This window comes from Barbatula barbatula (assembly GCF_947034865.1).
Source record: "Barbatula barbatula genome assembly, chromosome: 25".
In the NCBI taxonomy this organism is placed as follows: domain Eukaryota; kingdom Metazoa; phylum Chordata; class Actinopteri; order Cypriniformes; family Nemacheilidae; genus Barbatula; species Barbatula barbatula.
This window is the reverse complement of record NC_136788.1, coordinates 16,754,927-16,777,398: the sequence shown is the minus strand read 5'-3', so window position 1 is coordinate 16,777,398 and position 22,472 is coordinate 16,754,927. Positions and strand designations below refer to the sequence as shown.

Genomic DNA, 22,472 nt, shown 5'->3' with positions numbered 1-22,472 from the left:
TTCCTTTCTGTGGTTTAATTGTCACCATGTTTCGTGTGAGATTCACTCGTTGAAAAAGGAGAAAAGGTTTTCATGCTAAAGCTGAATCCCATCATCTGCTCAATCACCCCGACCCAGCAGGACCGTTTCCATTCAAACTTTATGATGTGGAACAGCGAGTCTGTCCTGCTAAAACACTCGACGTGCTGCTTACACTACACGTCATGCAGAAAAAAAACACGTTTCGGTCGACACAACGCTTTGAGACAGAATCAAGCTGGAGAATTCAGGGTTTCAGAGTCTACGGTGTTGACATGCCATTTGGAGGCTGAAATATTAAAGCTGCCTTTGTTATGACATCATAAGCCACGCCCCTGGCGATGGAGAGGTGGTGAAGGTGAAGGATAAACACAGACTGCACCACATGAAGTGTGTGTGTGTGGCTTAACTTTGATTTATGTCAAAAAATGTGTGAACATGAAGTTGAACGGAAGTGTGAACTCTCAGGGGCACCGCCGGGAGGTGTAAGGAGAAGTGGACAATCTGGAGATCCTTTCAGGCCACCCTGACATGCATTACAATGCTGAAATTCAACACCTAAAACGTGTACTTGCCATTGGCTTCTTACAATATTCTGATGTAGTATGCTTCACTGAATGATTCGGTCAACCCTGTTACAGAACCCTGAGAGTTTATTCTCTCTGTATTAATCTGATGTTGAGATGTGAAGCAGAGACCCCGGAGCCGTTTCCAAATCTACTGTTAACAACACACAACATCACAATATCACTCGGAAAGATTCAACCCCGCTCGGGTTAAATGAGGGTGACGGAGAGGACAGACGCTGGCTGGTTAATAACCGTCACAGCTTCAGGGTAAAGATCACCAGGTTTCTCTCCATGACTTTATTAAGATGCCCTATTAGACTTCAGTCACACGAACACACATGCTTCACTTACACCATACAAGTGTGTGGCAATCTACAATTTTAAAAAGGCTATTTCAACCAAAAATTACAATTCTGTCTTCATTTACGCATCCTCATGTCATCGTTTATTTCTCCTGCAGAACACAAAAGAAGATATTATGAAGACAACATTGCACCCCATTGACTTCCATTGTATGAACACAAAAGAACACTGAGACATTGCTCAAAAATCTTCCCTTGTGATCCATTGAAGAAAGACTCACGTGCAAGTTTACAACCACATGAGGGACAATCAATGGATATTTTTGTGTCCCTTTAAGAGCTAGTCTCAGCCTCGGACATTACAGACCGTTGGCTATACAATATGACCAAACAATATACAAAACATTTAAAATAAATATTCAGCTGAAATATTGCATGAATAAAATAAATTCTTTAAAAACACCAAGAAAAGGATTTGTCATTGAGGTATTGATTTTAAACACGTTCTAGTGCACACTAACACAACACAACTGTCAAACAAACGCACAGGAGACATTCACTTTAATAGTTTTATACATCTGCAGTGACATTTCTAGCCTTTCTGTTTTAGTGTTGTTTTAGAGACAGAGAGATATAATCTGAATGTAATGTATTATGTACTACAAACTGAAAACACATTTTATATCCAGCGGCGGTACAGCTAATGCTAATCACGTTAGCTGCCTAATTAAACAACAAAAGCACAACTCGGATGCGCGACCGCGCCAGCGGACACGAGCGGTGAGGATCAGCACACGTTTCACAGTTCATGTACCCGCAGGCAGAAGTTCACCTTTATAAAGATTCTAGATGCACTGCATTGTCACAAAACAGATCTAGCACATGAAGCTAGTCAAAAACACAATTTGGCGAAAAAGCAAATAAATGCTGTAAAAATGGGTCAAAAACCACGAAGGAGCAAGACAACGACGGAAAAGTATAAAACATCAACACTATCATTAAAATAGGACATTTACTATAGTCAGAGTCCATTAAGGAAAGTCGTGTCACTCGGCGGCCATCTTTGCAACGCGCAAAAAGACGTGAATGGGAATACTGATATTTCTACAATCGCCGGCTAAAATCCTAATTAAACGACATTTTTAAAAACAACATTTAAAAATGACATAAAAGGAAGGAATCAAATGTTATGGTACAGTTTGTGTTAAAAACATAATCTTTTATGTTGCTTTAGATACTAGGCATGTGAAAAGCTTAGCTAGGGTGGCCATGTTGAGTGTTGTGTTGCGCAATCATTTCAATGGCAGTGACGCATCTTGTTAATATTAATATCTTTGCTGTAGTCCAGTGTAGAAGTAAATACTACACTTTGTTAATGTATACTATAGTATTCTCAGTAGTAGTATCAACTAATGTGAACTGATCCTATTAACTATAGTAAGTATCTAGGATTTCTATTAGTTTTCTATAGTATATAGTTACTAAAGTATACCACAGTACTCCACTAATATTGTTTCATCAACAGGTTCTTTGAAGATGTTCTGAATGAGAGCCAGACACAACAAAAGCTCATTCACACACAGTGTTTGAATTACAGTTAGCATCATTCATATCAACAGCAGGTGTCATGAGAACAGGTAACAGCATGCAGGTGACAGATACAGGTGTCGGTGAGGTTTTAAAAGCACTCTGTTCAGACCCGAGCCGCTACAGATCACACTATGTGTCTAACACACAAACACATCTTAAAGGTTTCCAGCAAGAGCTGTGACGTAATCTTCTCTACAAAGCAACAGAGAGCGTTTTAGTGTGGACTTCTAAAATAAATATATAGTTAAAATATTACTGCAGAAATCGTGTGGATCCTACAATGCAGATCAAACGACGTTTAAAGGTCCAGTGCATGAAATGTATTGACATCTAGTGGTGAGGTTGCGCATTGCAACCAATGGTTGACTCCGCCCCTCCCTTTCGAAGCACTACGCTGGCTGACACAGAACTAAAAGGTCGTCACGTTTTCGCTTCTCTACCGAAGGAGATCACGTATTTACGAAATGCGTTCTCTAGAGCAGTTTATCCGTTTAGGGCTACTGTAGAAACAACATGGCGAATTCAATGTAAGGGGCCCGTGGTGTATGTAGATAGAAAGAGCTCATTCTAAGATAATAAGCATTTCGCTTCATTGTGTGAACTTTATACACCTCTGAACACATAGTTAAGTGTATTATATGGCATTTCTGTCAATAGATCCTCCCGCAAAAATGACACACTGGACCTTTAAAACATTAATGAAAGGAAACACAGGACACGGGCGGAAAAGGTAAAGTGATCGAGACTTTAAATAGAAACGACCCCTCAACACTTTACTTTCTAATGACGCTGCGCTCTGATTGGTTTGAGGATAAGAACCCTTCATGTAGGCTGAAAGATTCACACACGTACACACGCCATCACTTGCAGACACAATACACAGAGAGAGAGAGAGACATGTTGTTACGCTGATGCACACACACATTTTTCTTTCACACTATCTCTTACACACAAAGCAGAAATCGGTTTAGTTGCTATTTCTAGACGCTGCGAGCGAGTGAATGTGCTGGAGGAGAATGTTGGGTAAAGTGGAGCACAGAAATGTCCGTGTGTTTGCATGTGTCGGGTTTATTCAATGCAGAACAGCATCTCATTATAACAACAAAAACTATACACTGTAAATAATCGCACACGGCTGTTTTATTTCCTCACGTTTTTTCTGGATACAATCAAACATTCATCATCTGTCAAACACTCTGTTTGAACAACCGAACATAAATACAACGTCATTTAAACTCAAGTTTAGCGCATGTAAGATTCGTGAGACTCTTTACAGACATTAAACGCACACATGCAGTCGGTGGTGTCACGACTCATTCACTGTATATAGGTCAACACACATACACATCTAATATGCAAACACACAGGTGTGCGCACACACACACACACACACACACACACACACAAAGACTTTGCATTATTTTGCCTTGAGCTAAAACTGACATTTACTGCACGTATGAACTGACTCACAGTTTAAGGTCAGTCATGCAGCTTTGAATGTGAGATACACAACCTGATTTTCTTTCTGCATTTCAGAATATGTGTTTATATACAGTACATATATATATAATATAATCGTCAGTTTTGGCCTTCATCTATTACAAAAACAGATGTGTTGTTCACAAAGATGTGGTGGATGATATATAATCGCAGCGATTTGTACCATCATCAAAAATTCTGATCTCATTTGAGCCGCTCTGCAGATGAAACTCAATCTCTCAGATTCCCTAAAGACAAAGAGACAGACATCCACACCTTCTTGATTTTCCATGTCTGTTCATCCATCATAACGTATTTCTCATTTCGGCATTTGCTTTTCTACAAAACCCGCAAATGAGGAACAAGAGTCAACAGCATTAAAGCATCACAATATTAAACAACAGTTTTAAAAGTAGAAGTGAAGCTGGAGCAGAAATGGAGAAAGAGGAACTTTTTTTAATAGTGTTTTTTAGGAAGTGCTTTTGTTCGTTTAAGCTTGTGGTTTACACGACTGCTCACAACAACAGTGAATCAGCAGATGAATTACACATCATTTTAAAAGGAACAGTTCACCCAAACATGTTTTATTTGATCGTTTATTCACCCTCATGTCATTTCCACCAGAACACAATAGAATGTTGAGAATCAAACAACACTCCATTGACTTTCATTCTATGACCGCTGACGCATTTCTCAAAATATCTTCTTTTGTGTTCTTCAGAGGAAAGCATGTCTGTACAAGACGTCTGCATCTAGTGTTTCTCAGTGAAGGGTTATCTCATGAATCTGCTTGTGTCTGGTCATGCGGGCTGAACATTTGGTTGTGCTGGTGTTGGTGAGCTATGGTAAGTGCCACCTACACAACACACACACAAACAAACAAAAATGGACCCAACGTGAGCTGACGGGAAAGGTAAACGCAACTCGAAACAATCATCCATCACTTGTGTCAGCCGTGTTTCGCATACATGCATTGAGACAACATTACAGACATGTTTTATGGGTCAGTATTAACTAGAGTAAACTGTGGGACATTGTAGTTTTCTGTAGTATTAACTTTAGTAAATCGGTAAACTAGTAAATGATGTAGTACACTTCATGCAAGGATACTACTAAACTAGTAAATTCCATTTCACTTGGAAATGCGTCAGAATAGGAAAGTAAAAAGAATCCCAACTTCTGGTTGACGGGACTTTATTTGCTATAGTAAATTGTCAAAAATACTGTAGTATTCTGTAAAATGGACTATAGTGAATTGGCAAACTGTAGTAAATACGGTTATATACTTGAGTGTATTTTTACCATAGTAAAAATCTAGATAAAATGTAATGTATAGGATAGTATTTTTTAATGTGGGTGATAAATATTCTGTTCTATTGCTTAAAATCTTCAAGATAAATGTGTCGTGAAAACCGTTCTCATCTCTTGACTTCAATCATTGGCTTTTTGTCATTTGCACAAACTTGATTGTGATTCTTTTAACAGCAGGTCATGACAACAGAGTACAGACAGGAAGTCCTGCAGATTTCAGCTTCCTGTCTGTCCAGCCAAACACACAAACTCAGACTGAACTGAAGTAAAGAAGAGCTTCATCCAGTCGACTTCTGCCAAACAGCACAATTATGACTTTTATTCAGTACACGATGTACAGAAGATCACGAACAGAGAGAGACGTGTGGGTGTGATACACTTCACAGATGTTCTGCGTCTTATCTAACACAAGACAATCCTCACGCTCTTATAATCTCACCGCCATCTAAATACCTTCTGAGGGAATAAAACAAATATGAAACCCAACTGAGAACTCCATGAGCGACAAAAGAGCAACGTCTGAGCAGTAATGGAGTTCAGGATCTCGAGTTCTCACAATCTTTTATTTGTCTTACCACACATTTCCAACCATCAGTCATCGGGACAAACCTCAGCACTTTAATCCTTTGAAGTTAACACTTCATGACGGGCTTTTACAAACGCACATGCATGCGGAGACCTTGAAATAATGTGGCACTCCTGCAGGCCGGAGACGACAACATCCATCAACATCTCAGAAACAGCCATTAACATACATCCAGAGACTGATGTGACCTCGAAATAATAATAATAATAATACATCTCACTGCGGTCTAAAAGAATCCACTGAGATTATAAAGAGATGGGATTTTTCTTTCTTGTGGTTTTAAAGTGTTTTAGTGCAGATGGATCAGAAGCGCTAACTAGTTTCCAGGCCTTTTAACACAAAAACTACCTGAAGGAAAGCATTTATCTCAAGAGCCGGAGATGGAATGGTCCCGGAGGACTCTGTCAACAGAATGACATCTGGATTTAAACCATCTGTTGGCCTCCGGAGGGACCACACGACCCTAACCAACACACACGACACAAAGAAGAGACACAAAGACGACTGCTGGAGACCACCGTGTGTCTCGCTCCATGAGACCCCTGGACTCAACAGGGTCAAACTATAGAACAACAACTTCTACATACATCAAACCAGTCAAAAAAACAACACTAAAAACATTTGCAAAGACAAAGGTGGAAGTATAAGATTTCTTATAAGTTCTTTAACTTTAAACAGTTAACATGACACACCGATAATTTGTGTGTGTGCGTGTGAGGGAGAGAGAGAGAGAGAGAGAATAAGTTTGTTTGAGAGTGTATGTTTGTGTATTTGCACGTGTGTGTATGAGAGAGAAAGGGAGAGAGAGAGGAAATGTGTTTGTGAAATGTGTGTGTTGTAATCGGTAAGACAAACAGTCTTGTATAGCAGTAGTAATATGACATCATGACAATCTGAACTGATGTTGAGTGTGTGTGTGTGTGTGTGTGTGTGTGGTGTGTGTGTATGTGTATGTACAGGTTCTCTCATGTGTAAAATGTCAGCGTGTTTCATCCTCAGCTGTCAGGAGAGTGTGTCAGGTCAACACAACATCAAACATGTCCGGAGTACACAACCAAAATTCAGTGAAGTTAGTTAAGTGTCGGTTAAGTTCCTGGTGAAGACTTGAACTGGGAACGTCCCACTAATGAGAAAATCTCTAATGTAAACTACAGTTACCGCGGTAAATTCACCATCAGACTCAATAACAGCTTCAGTTTCACTAAATCATTGCTGTAATTCAGCAGCATAATCCTCCTGATCTCTGATGGATGTGACGGTCAAGTGTGTGTTAAATCTGAAACTGTCGGCATGCATGTCTGACAAACACCATCCTCTGCTGGCAAGACAAGAAGATCGAGAGTTACTTATTCTGTCTGGTATGTGTTTAAATATCCACACACACAGCCCATGAGTGTGTGACATCACAAACACAAACAGAACGGTTCTCATGTGTTAAAATAGATTTCATAGCTGTACTAAGACCAAATGTCACATGTCTGAGATCTGAATAACTTCACCATTATTTACCATTTAAATAGATTTCCTTGTCTGGAACGACACAAACACGACATCACATCTAAAGTCTTGGTCTTTTTTTCACACGTACAAAACACCAAATACACCCACAGTCGGAACACAGAAATTCCCATCGGATGACGCTAGAACTGCCCCGTCTAAATGACCAATCACGTCACGGCACAAACGAGTCATGAACCATTGCAAACCCTTACAAGAGCATGATGGGAATTCTGCTCTGAATCATCAAAAAATGTTGGACCCTTGAATAAAACAACAGCTTCAGATGGCAAAGCCTGGAGAGAACGGTGATCCTCAATGAAAGACTAACCCGAGGGTCTGGACCTCTACACGCTCTTACATATGAGAGCCAGTGTTGTGTCAGTGTCAGTTTTCATAAACAATGAGTGACAGATAATTCAGTTTTATTATCCACCTCAGGGCTAAAGGGAGCAAAGCCAAGAAAACTGAAGATGTCTGACAGATTGTTGAGTTTTAGAGTATGTCGGGTGAATATTTCAAGTAGATCTTCTTTTGAAATGCAAAGTAATCCTAAATGTGTTTCACGTTCTTCCAAACGTAAATAAAAATCTGTTGTGGCATTGCGCTACACGCTAGCCATCCGCCATATTGGAACAGTCAAATTTGTACGACCATATTTGAAAACGTATTGGTGGCTTATGCTTTAACAATGTAAGCAACAATTAAATATGCTCAAGTTTCATGTTGCGGTGAAATAACTACTAGCCTCACCTCCAGAACAGGCCCGGCTCCAAGTATGATCTGCTCGACGCCGCTAGCAAAGCCCTTCTGACTGAGCGCCGTCAGGTGATGGATCAGAAAGTTCGTGCTTTGAGTCTTTCCTGATCCGCTCTCTCCCGAGATGACGATACACTGGTCCCTCTTCCTCTGGAGCATGGTGTGGTACGCCACGTCGGCCACCGCGTAAATGTGCGGCTCCAGCTTCCCGAGCCGGTGGTTATCGTACATTTTGACGTATTTGGGGTTATAGATGGGCAGGAACTGGAAAGGATTGACGACGATCAGAATCTCACCCACATACGTGTAGATCTTCTCCTGCCTGAAGCGTCCACGGAGGTTCTCGAGCAGCATCCGCTCGTTCAGGTCCGGGAGGGCGCAGAGGTCGGCCACGTACTGTCCAGCGGGCGGCTGAGGGAGGAGACCGCGCTCCACCATACGCCTCCTCTCCTCCGTCACCCGCAGCCACATCTGCAGGCTTCCGTAGTGGATGGATCCGTCCACGTTTTTCTCCCTCAGGAGGAAGCGATAATCTTCTCCACCCAGCCGGTTCTCCAGAGCCATACGGGGCCACAGCATCATGCGCTGTACCGGACTGTCGTTCGGGTTCAGGATCCATTCCTCACCTCCGAACTCCTTGACCTCAGCTAACACGTAGAGCCGAGCACGGTCCAGCTGCAGCCGATCGATGACCTGCTCGATGACCTCGGCTGCGGATGTGACCTTCCGAGCGGTGATGGGGCAGTAGATGGTGCCCTCGGACAGCGCGCCTGGGTAAATGCGCAAGGTGAACTCAGAGTCTTCGTAACGGCGACGCCCTCCGGCGTCATGGCAACTCATGATGGGGCAGCAGCTCCCATGGGCACGAGACGTTCCGCCAACACACAACTCACGCGATGGATTCAAGACATTCCACCTGGGGAAAGAGAGAAAACTGTGATTGTCTTTTATTCACCCTGTGTTTAGTGGGACACAAAAGAAGATATTTTGAGAAATGTATCCATGGTTTTGTTTTCATACAATGAAAGTCAATGGGGTTCCATGATGGTTGATTACTAATATTGTTAAAAAAAGATTTGACATGACATTAATAAACGATGAAAGAATGTTCTATTTTTGGGAAACCTATTGCTTTAAATATTGTTTAGTACATGTCTTTCATATTGGGAACTCAAGGCCTCGCAATTTGACATCTGACGAGCTGGAACAACTGCGCAAAATATGTTTATCCTACAATAATCTGGTTAACAGTGCACAAGAGACTCTGGATCTTCAGCGGAGAATGTTTGACATGCCTTGCAAATGCATACACGGCCGTCCACATTCCACTTCTGTCAGTCACAATAACACTATGTGCAAACCTAAAGGGCCTGAATTACAGAATGTCGTAGCGTTGGGGTTCATTTCAATCCGCACAATTTCATGTGTGCCTCATTTCTCATCTTCAAACTGTATGACATCATATCCTGGTGTGAAACCGGCTATATAGGATATCAGAAAGAGCTTAACTGAGTAAAGCCGGGATCCGTAACATAAACCTCCAACAAACATCTTCTGTTCCACACAACAAAACGCTGGTATTCCACAGGTATGACGGCTTACAACAACACAAGACAATGAGAAGAGCCCATCAGTCATTCATCTCTCTCTGTGTGTGTGTGAAGGACGCCAGCACAATGCTCTCTATCTGTCATTCAGCTCTATTTAATTCATCCGCTCTTTTTTCTGCTCTTGTTTCCTGTTGTGTCCGCTGGCTTGAGTCCAGCTCTTCCAGGTGTGCAGACAGACACAGCCGTTCAAAACAAACCCTTCTCTCTCTCTCTCTCTCTCTCTCTTCTGGGGGTCTGTCTGGGATAGTAGACCATCTTGGCTACTTAATCTATAAGCACTGAAGACCCAGACAGGGACGATTAAAGTCTTTTGAAATTGTGTGATGTTGCCACTGTTTGTGTAACTAGTGATGAAAGACAACGAGAGAGTGTGTGTATACAATAGTGTGTGTTTGTTAGACAACGAGAGCGCGAGCAGCGGTCCGACTCTGGTCTATTAATGCTTTTCAGCGTTAAATCAAAACCTCCTTAAACACACTTGACAGGACAAACACAGCCCTCAGAGTACTCCAGTATCCCATGATGCCTCACGTCTCTTCATGACTCTGACAGCTCTGTCGGAGGGTAATATTTCCCCTTAACCAATAAAAATGACTGACAGAACGTAATGAAGTGCAGTGTAGCTCCGGAGCGGATAACACACACGTGCTTCGACATTCCTCGCGCTTTTCCAGGGATTTTTACGGACCGTCTGTGCACCGGGAAAAAGTGTTTTCATAATGAAGACAGATTTACGACTTTCACTTACAGGACAGAAGTTAAGTAGATAAGCGTTGTGCGTAATAAACAATTCTCAACAAAAAAATCCATAATGACACAATCATGATGTCCATCACTTTCTACATCACCAGATCAAAAAAGCAGTCAGCCGATTGGTCGCTTATAATAACCTCTCCGGGCGGCCGGAGAGAATGATTGGGGTCAGGGTCAAAGGTCAGCCTAAGGAGCTGTGGGGGCATATTTGCTCAGGTCGTGACAGGTTTCAGCATCCCAGCGTTCCCTCCGAGCAGCCAATCGGAGGACGGCACGAGGGTCGCCCCGACCAACAGAAGCGCTGGAGACGCATCACGCTTCCCTTTACGAAACACACATCAGGTGAGCAGGAAGGGTGTGACCATCAATCTGTCATTCCGCGGACGACACAATGGCGAGCATCTTTTTTAAAAGCGCAGGAGTGGAAAGTGTTGAAAAAATAAAGCGGCTCACAGAACAACAGGTTTTGTGATGGACGCGGTGTGTTCACCTGCAGAAACAAACGGTCACAGGTGACCTGGAAAATATGAGCTGTGCCGGAAACGGAGTCACAGATGAGATCTCTTTAACAACTCAATTATTGCTCCAAGACATCAATTAGATTAAATGGAGAGCAAATGGAAGTGCAAGTCTCATCTGCGTCTCAGAGAAAAAGAGTCAGAAATGTCTCGGTCATGAGAGTTTGAGAAGAGACGTCAACAATGGGTCAAACTGAGCTCAGATGTGTCTCGTCTGCAATCAAAAGTCAATATTAGTGAGGATCTCAATATGAACTCAAATATTTCTCATCACATTTATCCAAAGCCCGATTTTCTCACCTCTACGGTTTTACGTTTGCATCAAACATCAAACAAGAATCTGATTTTCTTACACACCTCGTGCATTAATGCTGGTGCACACAAGCCTTGGCCTCCAAACAGCCTGAACTCTCAAGATCAAGTTATCTTATCTGACCTCAGATCAGTCACGTGACACATACACTTACCCTTTGACCTGCAGGGTAGCGACAGGCATGAACAAGACTTCAGATACTCCGAGAGGTGAAACTGAACTCAGGTTCAACTTCAGTATATCAGTGGTGGGACTCCTGAAAGTCCCATGGTAGTGGAGAGACTCGGGGTCAGTCCGTCTGCGCAGACCTCGTGCATCAAGCCTTCAGGTGGCTCTCTGAGAAACAGCTCCGGATATCAGTCTGACATTCCACAGCGTGCGAAAAACGCAAATACCACTACGAGCTCTCGGCGGCTGTCACCCGGCACGCGTCTATGGAGACCCCGCTCTCTGCGGTTTGATCCTTATAAGGTGAGGAAGCAGAAGAGCCTCGGCATGAAAGTACCCGCCTCCATCAGAAGCTTCTGAAAACACGGAGCTCACACGTCTCCATGTGAGAAAGCACATGCACGAGAGAAGGACACGTGTGTATGTTAGACACAGACGCTCTTCTGCTGTTGTTCTAGACTGCCGCCCCGCCTCTGAACGCTCAGTCCAGACGCATGTGGAAGCGTGTGTGTGTTTGTGTGTGAGGTTTGGCAGCTGCAGCTGAGAGGGGGTGGAGGAAATGCGACCAGGGGGAGGGGAGAGAGGGCTGTTTTTTCCTGAAATGCGATCTAAGAGAGAGAGAGCATCATATGGCCATACACAAGATGCGGAAGGGGACAAAGAAAGGAAGAGAGGAACAGATTTGAGAACAGCAGCTCTTCTCTAATGGATAAACCTACTGCACGTCCTCATAACACACTGCACCAATGCAGGAGAACATGCAACCAAAGGATGTCAGTGTTAGCATGTGTGTGTCATTTCACTTCCTCTACTAAAATTATGGAAGATCCCACTTCTGTCTAAGAACCTAGTGAGCTACCGATTAACTCAATACCATTGTATACTATAATATAATACCACAGTGTTTTTAAACGTTAACTTAACATAGTAAATATTAAAGTATACAACAGTATTTTCTACAGTTTTTCAATTCACTACAGGTAATACTACAGAATAGTATACATTAACAAGTACACATTGGTACGTAGTATACGTTATGTGAATTAAATACACTACAATATACCATAGTATATTGTACACCAGTTTACACCAGTAACTATTAAAGGCGGGATCCTATAGGACTAAAGGCAACGGTGTTTCATGCATTTTGACTTCTTTACACTGTTAAACGTACTGGCTTCTCATGCTTAACATGGTCAACTTGTCCAAAAACGAACTTGTTTCGGAAAGTCTGGATCCCTGTGTCGTAACAGGGATCCTATTCCTTTTATTGGGCAATTCTCTTTCGCTTCTATAAATGTGCTCGCTTTAAAGTGTACTACAGTATAGTATACTACTCATGAGGTTTAGACAGTACCTTGAGACACGAGAGAGGCTACAATCAGCAAATGTGCTTATTTCCGTTTCTTTGCAGAATACGGTGCATGTTTTGGTCTCGTTTTAGTCAAGATATAAGACGACATCATTAAACATTCTTGAAAGAGAAGACGAATACAGAATAACGTGAAACAAGTTAAATATAACTTGTAAAAAACATGCAAAGTAATGCATGATGGCAGATGAGTTTTGGGAAATAGCAGCTATAAATAGACATTTGAAATGAAATGTTTTTTTATTGTGCATTCAAATTAATAATATCAATCAAACTGCAGTTGGTTTGTTTTGATTTACGCCATAATAACAAAAATACAGCTGACTAACATAATACAACACAATAAAAACATTTTATCAAATAAAACAGATTTTTCTAATTTTGGAACCAAACTCTTCAAATTATTTGAATAATTTCACAAATATTTTATATTTTATCAAAAATATTGAATAATTGTCCAGTTGTTTGTTGTTCTAAAGCGTATTTTCGTAAAGCCCCACGTGACATAAATACTGTAGTGTACTTTACTTGAAGTTCACTATAACATCTATAAAGACAGTCTGCATGCCTTCAATGTTGAACTTTTCCCCTAACATTATTAACTGCAACATAAACAACAGTCGCACTCTTTTTGCAACTGTAGAGAGACTAACAAAACCACTGAGTCAAGTTCCCTGGGAAATGTGTCTGATGACAAATGCAATGAGTTTGCATCTTTTTTCCTTGAGAAGATCAATAATATCAGAATGGAAATCAGCAAAGCTCCATGCGGCAGTCAGGTCATCAGAACTTTATCTGAATTTCAGACAATTTAGCACAAAACCATGGAAGAAACAGAACATCATCTTAAAGCATCAACTTGCAGGCTTGACACACTCCCCACATCCATTTTCAAAAGAGTGTTTAAGTGTTTGGAAGCAGATCTCCTAAAAAAAGTAAATACCTCACTGATTTCACCAGTCCCTAAAAACTGCAATTGTCAATCATCTACTAAAAAAAGAGCAATCTATCCTAACCAATCCTTTCTGTCTAACTACAGACCAATATCAAATCTTCATTTTATAGGCAAGATCACCGAAAAGGTTGTCTTCAGTCAGCTGACCTAATACTTAAATAATTCTCTAATTCTCTCAAATGGCTACCTGGACAATTATCAATCTGGTTTTGGTTAGCATCACAGCACGGAGACTAAAGATAATAAATGATATTCGATTGAATTCTGATTCAGGCAAAATATCAGTTCTTGTATTACTAGATCTCATTGCTACCTTTGACACGGTAGATCACACCATACTCCTACATAGGCTGGAAAACTGGGTAGGGCTTTCTGGGTTGGTCCTTAAATGGTTCAGGTCATACCCTAAAGGGAGAGGTTACAATGTGTGAACATGGGCAACCATAAATCAGACTGGACACCCATAACTTGTGGTGTTCCACAGGGCTCAATTCTTGCCCCACTAATCTTCAATTTGTGTATGCTGCACTTGGCCAAATAATACAAAAGTAACTTTTAAAATTGCTTACCACAGCTATCCAGAAGACACTCAGATCTACATACAGCCCTCTCATTCAATGACTACAGGCCTATTGACTCTCTGTGCCAGTGCATTGATGAAATTAACAGCTTGATGTGTCAAAACTTCCTTCGGTTAAATAAAGACAAAAATGAAGTCATTGTGTTTGTTAAAAAGGATGAAACTAACTAGGTAAACACATACATTGATTTAAGAGATATAAAGACACAAAGTCAGGTAAAAATCTTGTTGTCATTTTACAGTCTGACCTTAGTTCCAGCAGTCATGTCAAAGCAATAAGCAAATAAGCGTACTACCATCTCAGAAAACGTAGCCAGAATCAGATGTTTTGTCTCACACCAAGATTTAGACAAACTAGTTCATGCTTTCATGACCAGCAGGATGGATTACTGTAATGGACTTCTTACAGATCTTCCCAAAAAAAACCATCAGACAGCTACTTTTAATTCCAGTTTAAAAACACACTTGTTTAGCTGGGAATAAACAAACTGAGCACTGTGCTGGTTTACATCAACTGCACTTCTATTTCTCATTTATTTTTTATAAATACACTCACATTTTAATCAATTTTACTGCTGTTTTATTGTTCCTTAAAATCTAAAGTTTTATTTGTGATCTTAAATCATTTGCTTTTTAAAGATACGTCTTTTCTCTTTATCAATAGTTTTATGTAAAGCACTTTGAAATGCCCTTGTGTATGAAATGTGCTATATAAATAAACCTGCCTTGCCTTACTATATACTTTAGTTAACTGTAGTAAAATTCAGAGATGCTATTGTGTTTTTAACCTTATTATAGTAAACATTACAGTACACTACATTATTTACCAGTTTATCAATTTGAGTATACTAGAAGTGATTTTACTATACAAGTACTTGCTAAAATAACTACAATATGCTACGGTCTACAACTATTTACTGCAGTTTACTATAATAAATACTATAGGGTTAAGGGTGGCTGCTTTGTAACGATGCAAAGTTGAGAAAAGCACTAAATACAAATATCAAAATATTGATAAAAGCAGTTTTACAAAACAAAAAGTCTCTTATGAGGTAAACACATGTCAAAGCAGTCAGATATGAGGTTGAATTTCAGTTTAGATGCTTACAGCTTAGAAGCCGCCTGTTAAGACAGTCGACGTCTCACTTGGTTTTGAGTAAATTGTCTCTTGTATTATAAAGCTCTTTCAAACGTGTCTTATTATTAAACGTCCGGATGCAAAGCTAAAACAACATCCCATCAAATTAGAAGACCCACCCGGTCCACCCCGCCCATGCTGCTGGGAATTACTGGATCAATAATGACAGAATAATATCAGTCCATTAGTCTACACTTACTGGAAATGCACACACGGGGTCTCCAGGGAGATTCTAACCGTGATGCTGCAGACGCTACACATGAGAAAAATATTCACAGTCTGAATCAAACAGTGTTTATAACTGATTTTAAACACCATGAATGCTCCACTATCATACAGATAAACATGTTTGCTAATTTACAAGCCAATGAAGGTTGCCATGTGGTTGCTAGGGTCATTTGGATGATTTCCATCATAGCTGTGTATGTCTAAAAAAAGGTTTTGAAAAAATATGTTTTTAATTTGAAATGAACTGAAACTAATTTCAGTTCATTTCTTGGACCCTGATTGGTTCTCATAGTTGAATTCCGACCCTCGGCAAACTTTTGTTTTTGAGTTTCTATAGACCTCTCAAGCACCAGTTGTGACGTGTCGGTTTCTATTGCGTCCGGGCGGCCCACACCTGTCTTTAAATCCAGATAACCTCTGCTTTGATCTGTAATTCGCTGTTTCGTCAATAACGTTTGTATAGAACGAACCGTCAAAGCCAGAGTAATGCAAGGTGACACATACAGCCGATCTTTTTAAAAGAAGTTTTATTTTTATTCAACAATAAGGAAACTAAGCAGCTTAACATCACAATGACTGATGCTTGACAAGATGTGAAGCTTAAAGCACATGTAACAATGATTGTGCCGGTTTGATTTCCTCACCCGCGCGCTACATGCTGAGACGTGTCCGACTTTCTTCGATTCGCAGTGAGGGTCTGACGTTATTGAAGTTGTTTCTGCATGCAGCATTTTATTGGTTAAAAAGAAGAAAACAGCTCAGGATTGGATAATATGTGCAACTTTTACTAAAAATGTTATGAAACTAAATGCAGCTGACGCTCAACGATTATTTAAGAACAAACATGGTTTGGTTTGACAAATTCTGACCACATTTGTACCAACAGCTGAAAAAGGTACAAAATATTAATTTATCCGACAAACATCTATTCATTGTTATAATAATTGGGTTGCTAATGGCCGATATATAAAAAAACATATTGTGATAATTCTACACATATGGTAAATAATTCACCACACGTTTACAAACTCTCTCTGCTTCCCTACTTTAGTATTTTGAGTGTGAATAATAGACCAATATAAGGAGAGAAAACACTAAATTAAAGATGAATTTGACTAAAATAGAATAAAAATATATTTCAATCGATATTGTGATAATACAATCGCGGTACACCACAACTTTAATAAATGCATTTAGATCAATCTGTACTGAATTTTTTGGACAGTCCCTAACATTGACATTGCATTGAAAGTTCACAAGCGAGCCACAGATGTACAACATGTACTGCTCGGCTGACCTCTGACCCGCTAAAGCTCTGTGAATATGGGTTGAAAATGTCTTCAGAGGTTTAATGAGGGCGGACGTACGTGTCTCTGAGCTCCAGCGTGTGCAAGGGCACAGAAAGATGTAAAACACCAGTCCTACAGCCAAACTAAAATAGAAGAAGGTTTCACATCATTACAGCCGCTCGACTCAATTAACGCCGGAACCATGAAGAGCAATAATGAAAGATATAAATTATGAGTTTAATGTGAGGCGTTCAATTTATCTCTGGAGCGCAGTGAGATCACATCTGAATTATTCAGCTGGTTTCTTCTTTCTCTGGTCCATGTTTGATTATCAATGCTGTATCACTATTCATTCTTATATTCAAACTAATATCTCATAGACTTACATTATAGTCACATTTTAACAGTAGAATATCAAAAAAACTACAAAACGCATGACTAAAACTACACAGAACACCATAGCAACCACACAACAATGCCCTGGCAACAACTAGACAAGTCATGTTGTAGGGTGTGTTATTCATTATGGGAAATAACTTCCATTTAATATAGTGTTTGGGAAACTGTAAACAGGATTTTTTATTTTTTTTCTTCAAAATTAGGATGTTTTGCATCGAGACACTGTTATGACAATTAAACATTTACATCACAATGAATTAACAAACAAAAAAGCAATCTATATTTAATTATTAAATATACTGATAATATGCAAATGACATCAAAGATATGGTATATCATTTGTAATTTGATACATTATCTATGAAATTTAGCGGCATCTAGTGTGGAGGTTGTGAATTGCAACCAACGGTTGACTCCACCCCTCCCTTTCGAAGCACTACGGAGGCAGACACTGGACTAAGATTTTGTCACATTTCTGGGGTTTTTTGCCGAAGGAGATAATGTACAATTGTGGTGTATGGAGATAGAAAAAGCTCATTCTAAGGTCATGAAAACATAACGCTGAACACATAGTTATGTATATTATATTGCATTTCTTTCAATAGACCCTCCGGAAAAACACACACTGGACCTTCAAGTATTTATACATTATGGTCAAATGTGCCTTATTGTCATAAAAATATCACAATGCAAAAGTCTTTATGGGCCTTTAACGTTGAGCAAACCATATTTTTTCTTTTGATTCTCTGTCTGAGCTTTATTGTCGAAAAAAAAACAATCCAGCAGGTAAAAAAAAAGATTCTCTCTAAACAGAATAGCAAAGGAAACAAAGTTCTGAACCGTTTAGAAATACAACACTTCAAAATCATGTCTAAGAAATGAAACATGACAGCAGCCCGCAGATAAAATGTCTAAAGGTTTAAGAAAACCTCTCTCTCAGTGTGTGAAGTTAGATATAAAGTGAACAGACACAGAAACAGAAACAGACTAAAGAGGGCGGAGCGGGTCTGTTTGATAGTAAATGCATGACAGGGACAAAAACACATCCGGGTCAAAGTTCACCAAAAACCATATTAAAAGACATGACATGAATGAAATCATTTTTCTTATTTCAAATATGCTAAACTTTCATATAAATAGTGACAGTGAAACTTGTTCTGGTAATTTACTTAAAAACAAGACTCATCCAGTCAGCATCCAGTTTTGTGACTCAAGTCATCCGAAGGTCGACCTCACGTATCATCAGAATCTTCATCCGGTCAGGAACATTCTGCATCGCTCAGCACAGACTCAGCAACTTCTCAAGAACACATCCCAGATTCATGAGATTCAAACACACAAGTCCTTCGTGTTAGTGCAAGCATGTCATTCAACTTTCATCAGTTTACCCAACCCAAGTAGAAACCGTGTGTGCTTCTCTTGACGCGAGAAGAGAGTCTTCTAAACATAAATCTATATTTAATGGCCTTCATTTGGAAGCTTCTACCAATGAATGAAACTCAAACGTCTTTTCTTGACCCTCTGCAATCTATTGTGCTAGGTCATTTTCCGAGAACGCGACAGAAATAATCTTCACATCCTCTTCAACAGTTTCACTTCTCCAGAATGACCACAAACATTCAACATCTACAACATGACCTAGTCAATCTTTTCTGAACGCTCCGTTAACCGACCGTATCAAGATGACCTGTTCTGTTCTCCTCTGTAACTGATGTTCTTCTGAAACCACAAAGACTACAACTCTATAAAGAAAACAAGTAGTTCTCTTTAAACCAAGGCTTTGTGGTCGACTTTGAAGGTGAACTATTTTTACTATACATTCGAACGCTCTCATGAAGACAGAAACACGATGACTTCAAGAAACACATGCAGGGTATCAGTTACAAACCAAAACACATGGGGGGTTTTTGACCACTAGGAGAACATTCTGAGTCTAATAAAAGTGATCTCTCAACATGATCTAGATACAATGTTACAATTTAAACAATAGTAATGAAGATGCTCGTCTTCTCATTTGATACCATTAACTTAGTCTTGTCTTGGAATTTGCAGAAGATTATCTAATATCAGCAGGCTGCTGTTGGGCAAGCAAACACGGCACAGTGGCAAGGAACCAAAACTCCAATGATGAATAAATAGAGAAAAAAAACAGTCCCAGCCGGGAGGACCAGTACTCCTCAGTCGCATTACAGCTGCAGTCCTGACTTTTGAGTAATTTTATAATCCAAATGGATGAACAAAATTAGGTGTCGTTCTTTTAATTTAGGTCAGTGAATCTATTTAAAAAAAATGGAGACCACTATAACTTTCATACACAGATGCAGTTGATCCAAGACCCCTAGAAACAATCCCATAATTCCCTGCAGCAGTTACGATGCCCATACGCTGGTGAATGGAGACATTGTTCTCATAAACAGGGTGTCCGTGGGGTCTTCAAGTATTAAAAGTTGATCAATCGATTTAGAGAAAGTTAAAATTGTCTTAAATGACATTTTCCTAGGTATTTAGTTGTGTATCATCTTGTCATATTTGTCCAAAGAGGTCACATGCTAAGGTTTCACTGAATTTAACCATTTCTTAGGCGAATAGTGGGAAGTCCGGTTGTTAAACAACATGGTTAGGGTTAGCGCAGCATCATTGGGGATCAATATTGTCCGGTACCACATGCTAAGGGCTAGCCACAAAACAGGTTTCTCTTCAGAATAAACCTTTCATTGGTTTAGTGAATCTCTTGCGTTTCGTTCCCACCCTTCTGAATAGTTCATCAGTATGTAGTAAATGTAAGTTAAAGTGCCGTTGAAGTGTTTTGGAGAAAAGACTTTAGGAATGAAAACAAAAGCATTGCGAGCTTTAAATAAACACAACGTTATTGTCCGCTGGTGTGGACACAAATTATAGTTATAATGTGAACGGCACTTATCAGACAATCATTACAGAATATGTGTCCATTAATCTTTAAATAACTCATCATTTGTAATAATTTTCACTATTTAGAACGTCCCACTATATATACCTATAGTGGAAAAGCAGGCGAGAGAGAGAGAGAGAGAGAGAGAGAGAGAGACTTTAAATGCTACGGGACTATCAGTGACCTGAATTACACACACTCCATTTAACGCTAAAGGATGCAAACACAAAAGCGTTCTTTTACACACACACACACACACACACACACACACACAATCTGCCCCAGGGCATGATGGGAGAACACTGAGGGAATCTCACAAGAAACGCACACTAAACATCAAAAGATTGTTCAACACACGACAAACTGACAGAAACAACACACACACTTCAGTCCGTGTAATGCATTTGATTCCTGCGGTGCATTCAGAGAGAATCTCACATTCTTCATCTCATGTGTGACAGACGTGTGGAACGTCTAGTGTTTAATCCAACGGGAGAAACTCTTCAATGAAACATCTTCTCATGAGCTACATGGATTAACATCTGCATCTGGTCTCACATACATAACACGGCTAACCTTCACACGTTTCAAACAGAGAGAGGACTCTGTGTTCATCTGAATGTTTTACTGTATCTCCTGAGGTGAAGGGACATCTGATACAGCTTCACACCCATCAAGGACGTCCGAGAGAATGTCTTCACACACACACGCCTTCGGCCGCTGTCCTTGAGTCATGCTTTTAGTATCAAATATCATATAATGTTTCTCTTCATATCTTGATAGATGACACCCCTGCAGCTTTTTGGAAAGTTCATTCGTTTTGTGCCATGTTGTCGTCGCATGACCTCATCACACCGTACGTTTCAAAATGACAGTCTGATCGCATGAAAGACATGTACATTATGTGTCTTACCTCGACACGTGCGCGCTTGGAAAGCGTCTGACAAAGGATTTTCACCGTTTAACCTCATTTGCATGTGAATGGTGATGTGTATTTAACTGTAGTGATTTAACCTTTATAACTTAAGCAAAAGACAATCTGGCGAACACAATCTAACGTTTATTAGATGCACCGGTATGTACATTTTGGCCGATAACCGATTATTCTTTGATATTGGAAGCTGATAACCAATATATTGGCCGATATTCAGTATCTAGATGTTAATATAACATTTTCAAACAAAAAGTGGACGACTGCTTTTATACGAAAACATTGACTGCAAAAAACAAGGTAACCGTTTTTTCCCCAGAAAATCATGTACAAAGTCTACTTTACACGGGTTATATATAGTGAACTACAAGAAAACCCATCCAGAAGCATGTAAACCCAGCACTTTTATACAGATTTGAAGAAACTGAGTCATGTGATTCTGATTCAGCATCCTAACACACTAAAACACTACACGAGCAGCAACATCATGAAATACAAAGAGTTCAACTCAACGACAAAAGCCAGAACATGACACACACAGAAACACAAATTAACACACAAACCTGAGTAACCCAATAACACCAATTATAGTCAGAAGCTAATTATCTTTCATTTCATTGATATAATACAGTCAATGAGCGCGACGAATGAGAATCTTGTTTCATTTTGTTACGGTGAAGTCAGTATGAGCCTTTTAATGAACGGTTCAAGGATCTGTGTTCAGCAAAGCAAAGAGTTGAAGATGTTTTTCCTGAAGCGGCATCTAACACATCTCTGATACTCAGACTATAATGAACATCAGTCTGTCACCAAAAAACATCATCACATCCTTTCTCTCAAGGAAACCTTCAAATTTCACGACTTCTCGAGATGGTTTTATTGGTTACTGGATGAAGAAATCATCCACAAAATCATTTTATAAAGACAACTGAAACTGATGTTCACTTGTCTGTCAGGGATAAGGGTTAGTCATACATTTAAGCGATTGGGAGATAAATCTGTCCAACAACACAAACATGACGGCCATCGAATATTTGCTGACACTATTAAAGAACTCATCTCTCGTCTCTCTCCTTCAACAGGTACTGTCTCTGAAAATGTCTTGAACATTATAACTTTGTATAATATCATCTCATGTTATCGCTCTCGAAGATGTATGTCTTGTTTTCCTCACCATTGGATAAAAGAATCTGCAAAAT

The 22,472-nt window shown here is 39.9% G+C and overlaps 1 protein-coding gene across 1 annotated transcript in view; it reads right to left on the bottom strand.

Annotated features, from left to right (window-relative positions):
• myo9ab (myosin IXAb) overlaps positions 1-9,012 on the bottom strand; it is a 35,028-nt gene extending 26,016 nt beyond the window's left edge. The window contains exon 1 of the mRNA XM_079450227.1: positions 8,106-9,012. Within this exon, the coding sequence (XP_079306353.1) occupies positions 8,106-8,951 (846 nt within the window). The 5' untranslated portion in view covers positions 8,952-9,012. The remainder of the gene's footprint in view (positions 1-8,105) is intronic.
• Positions 9,013-22,472: the final 13,460 nt, after the last annotated feature.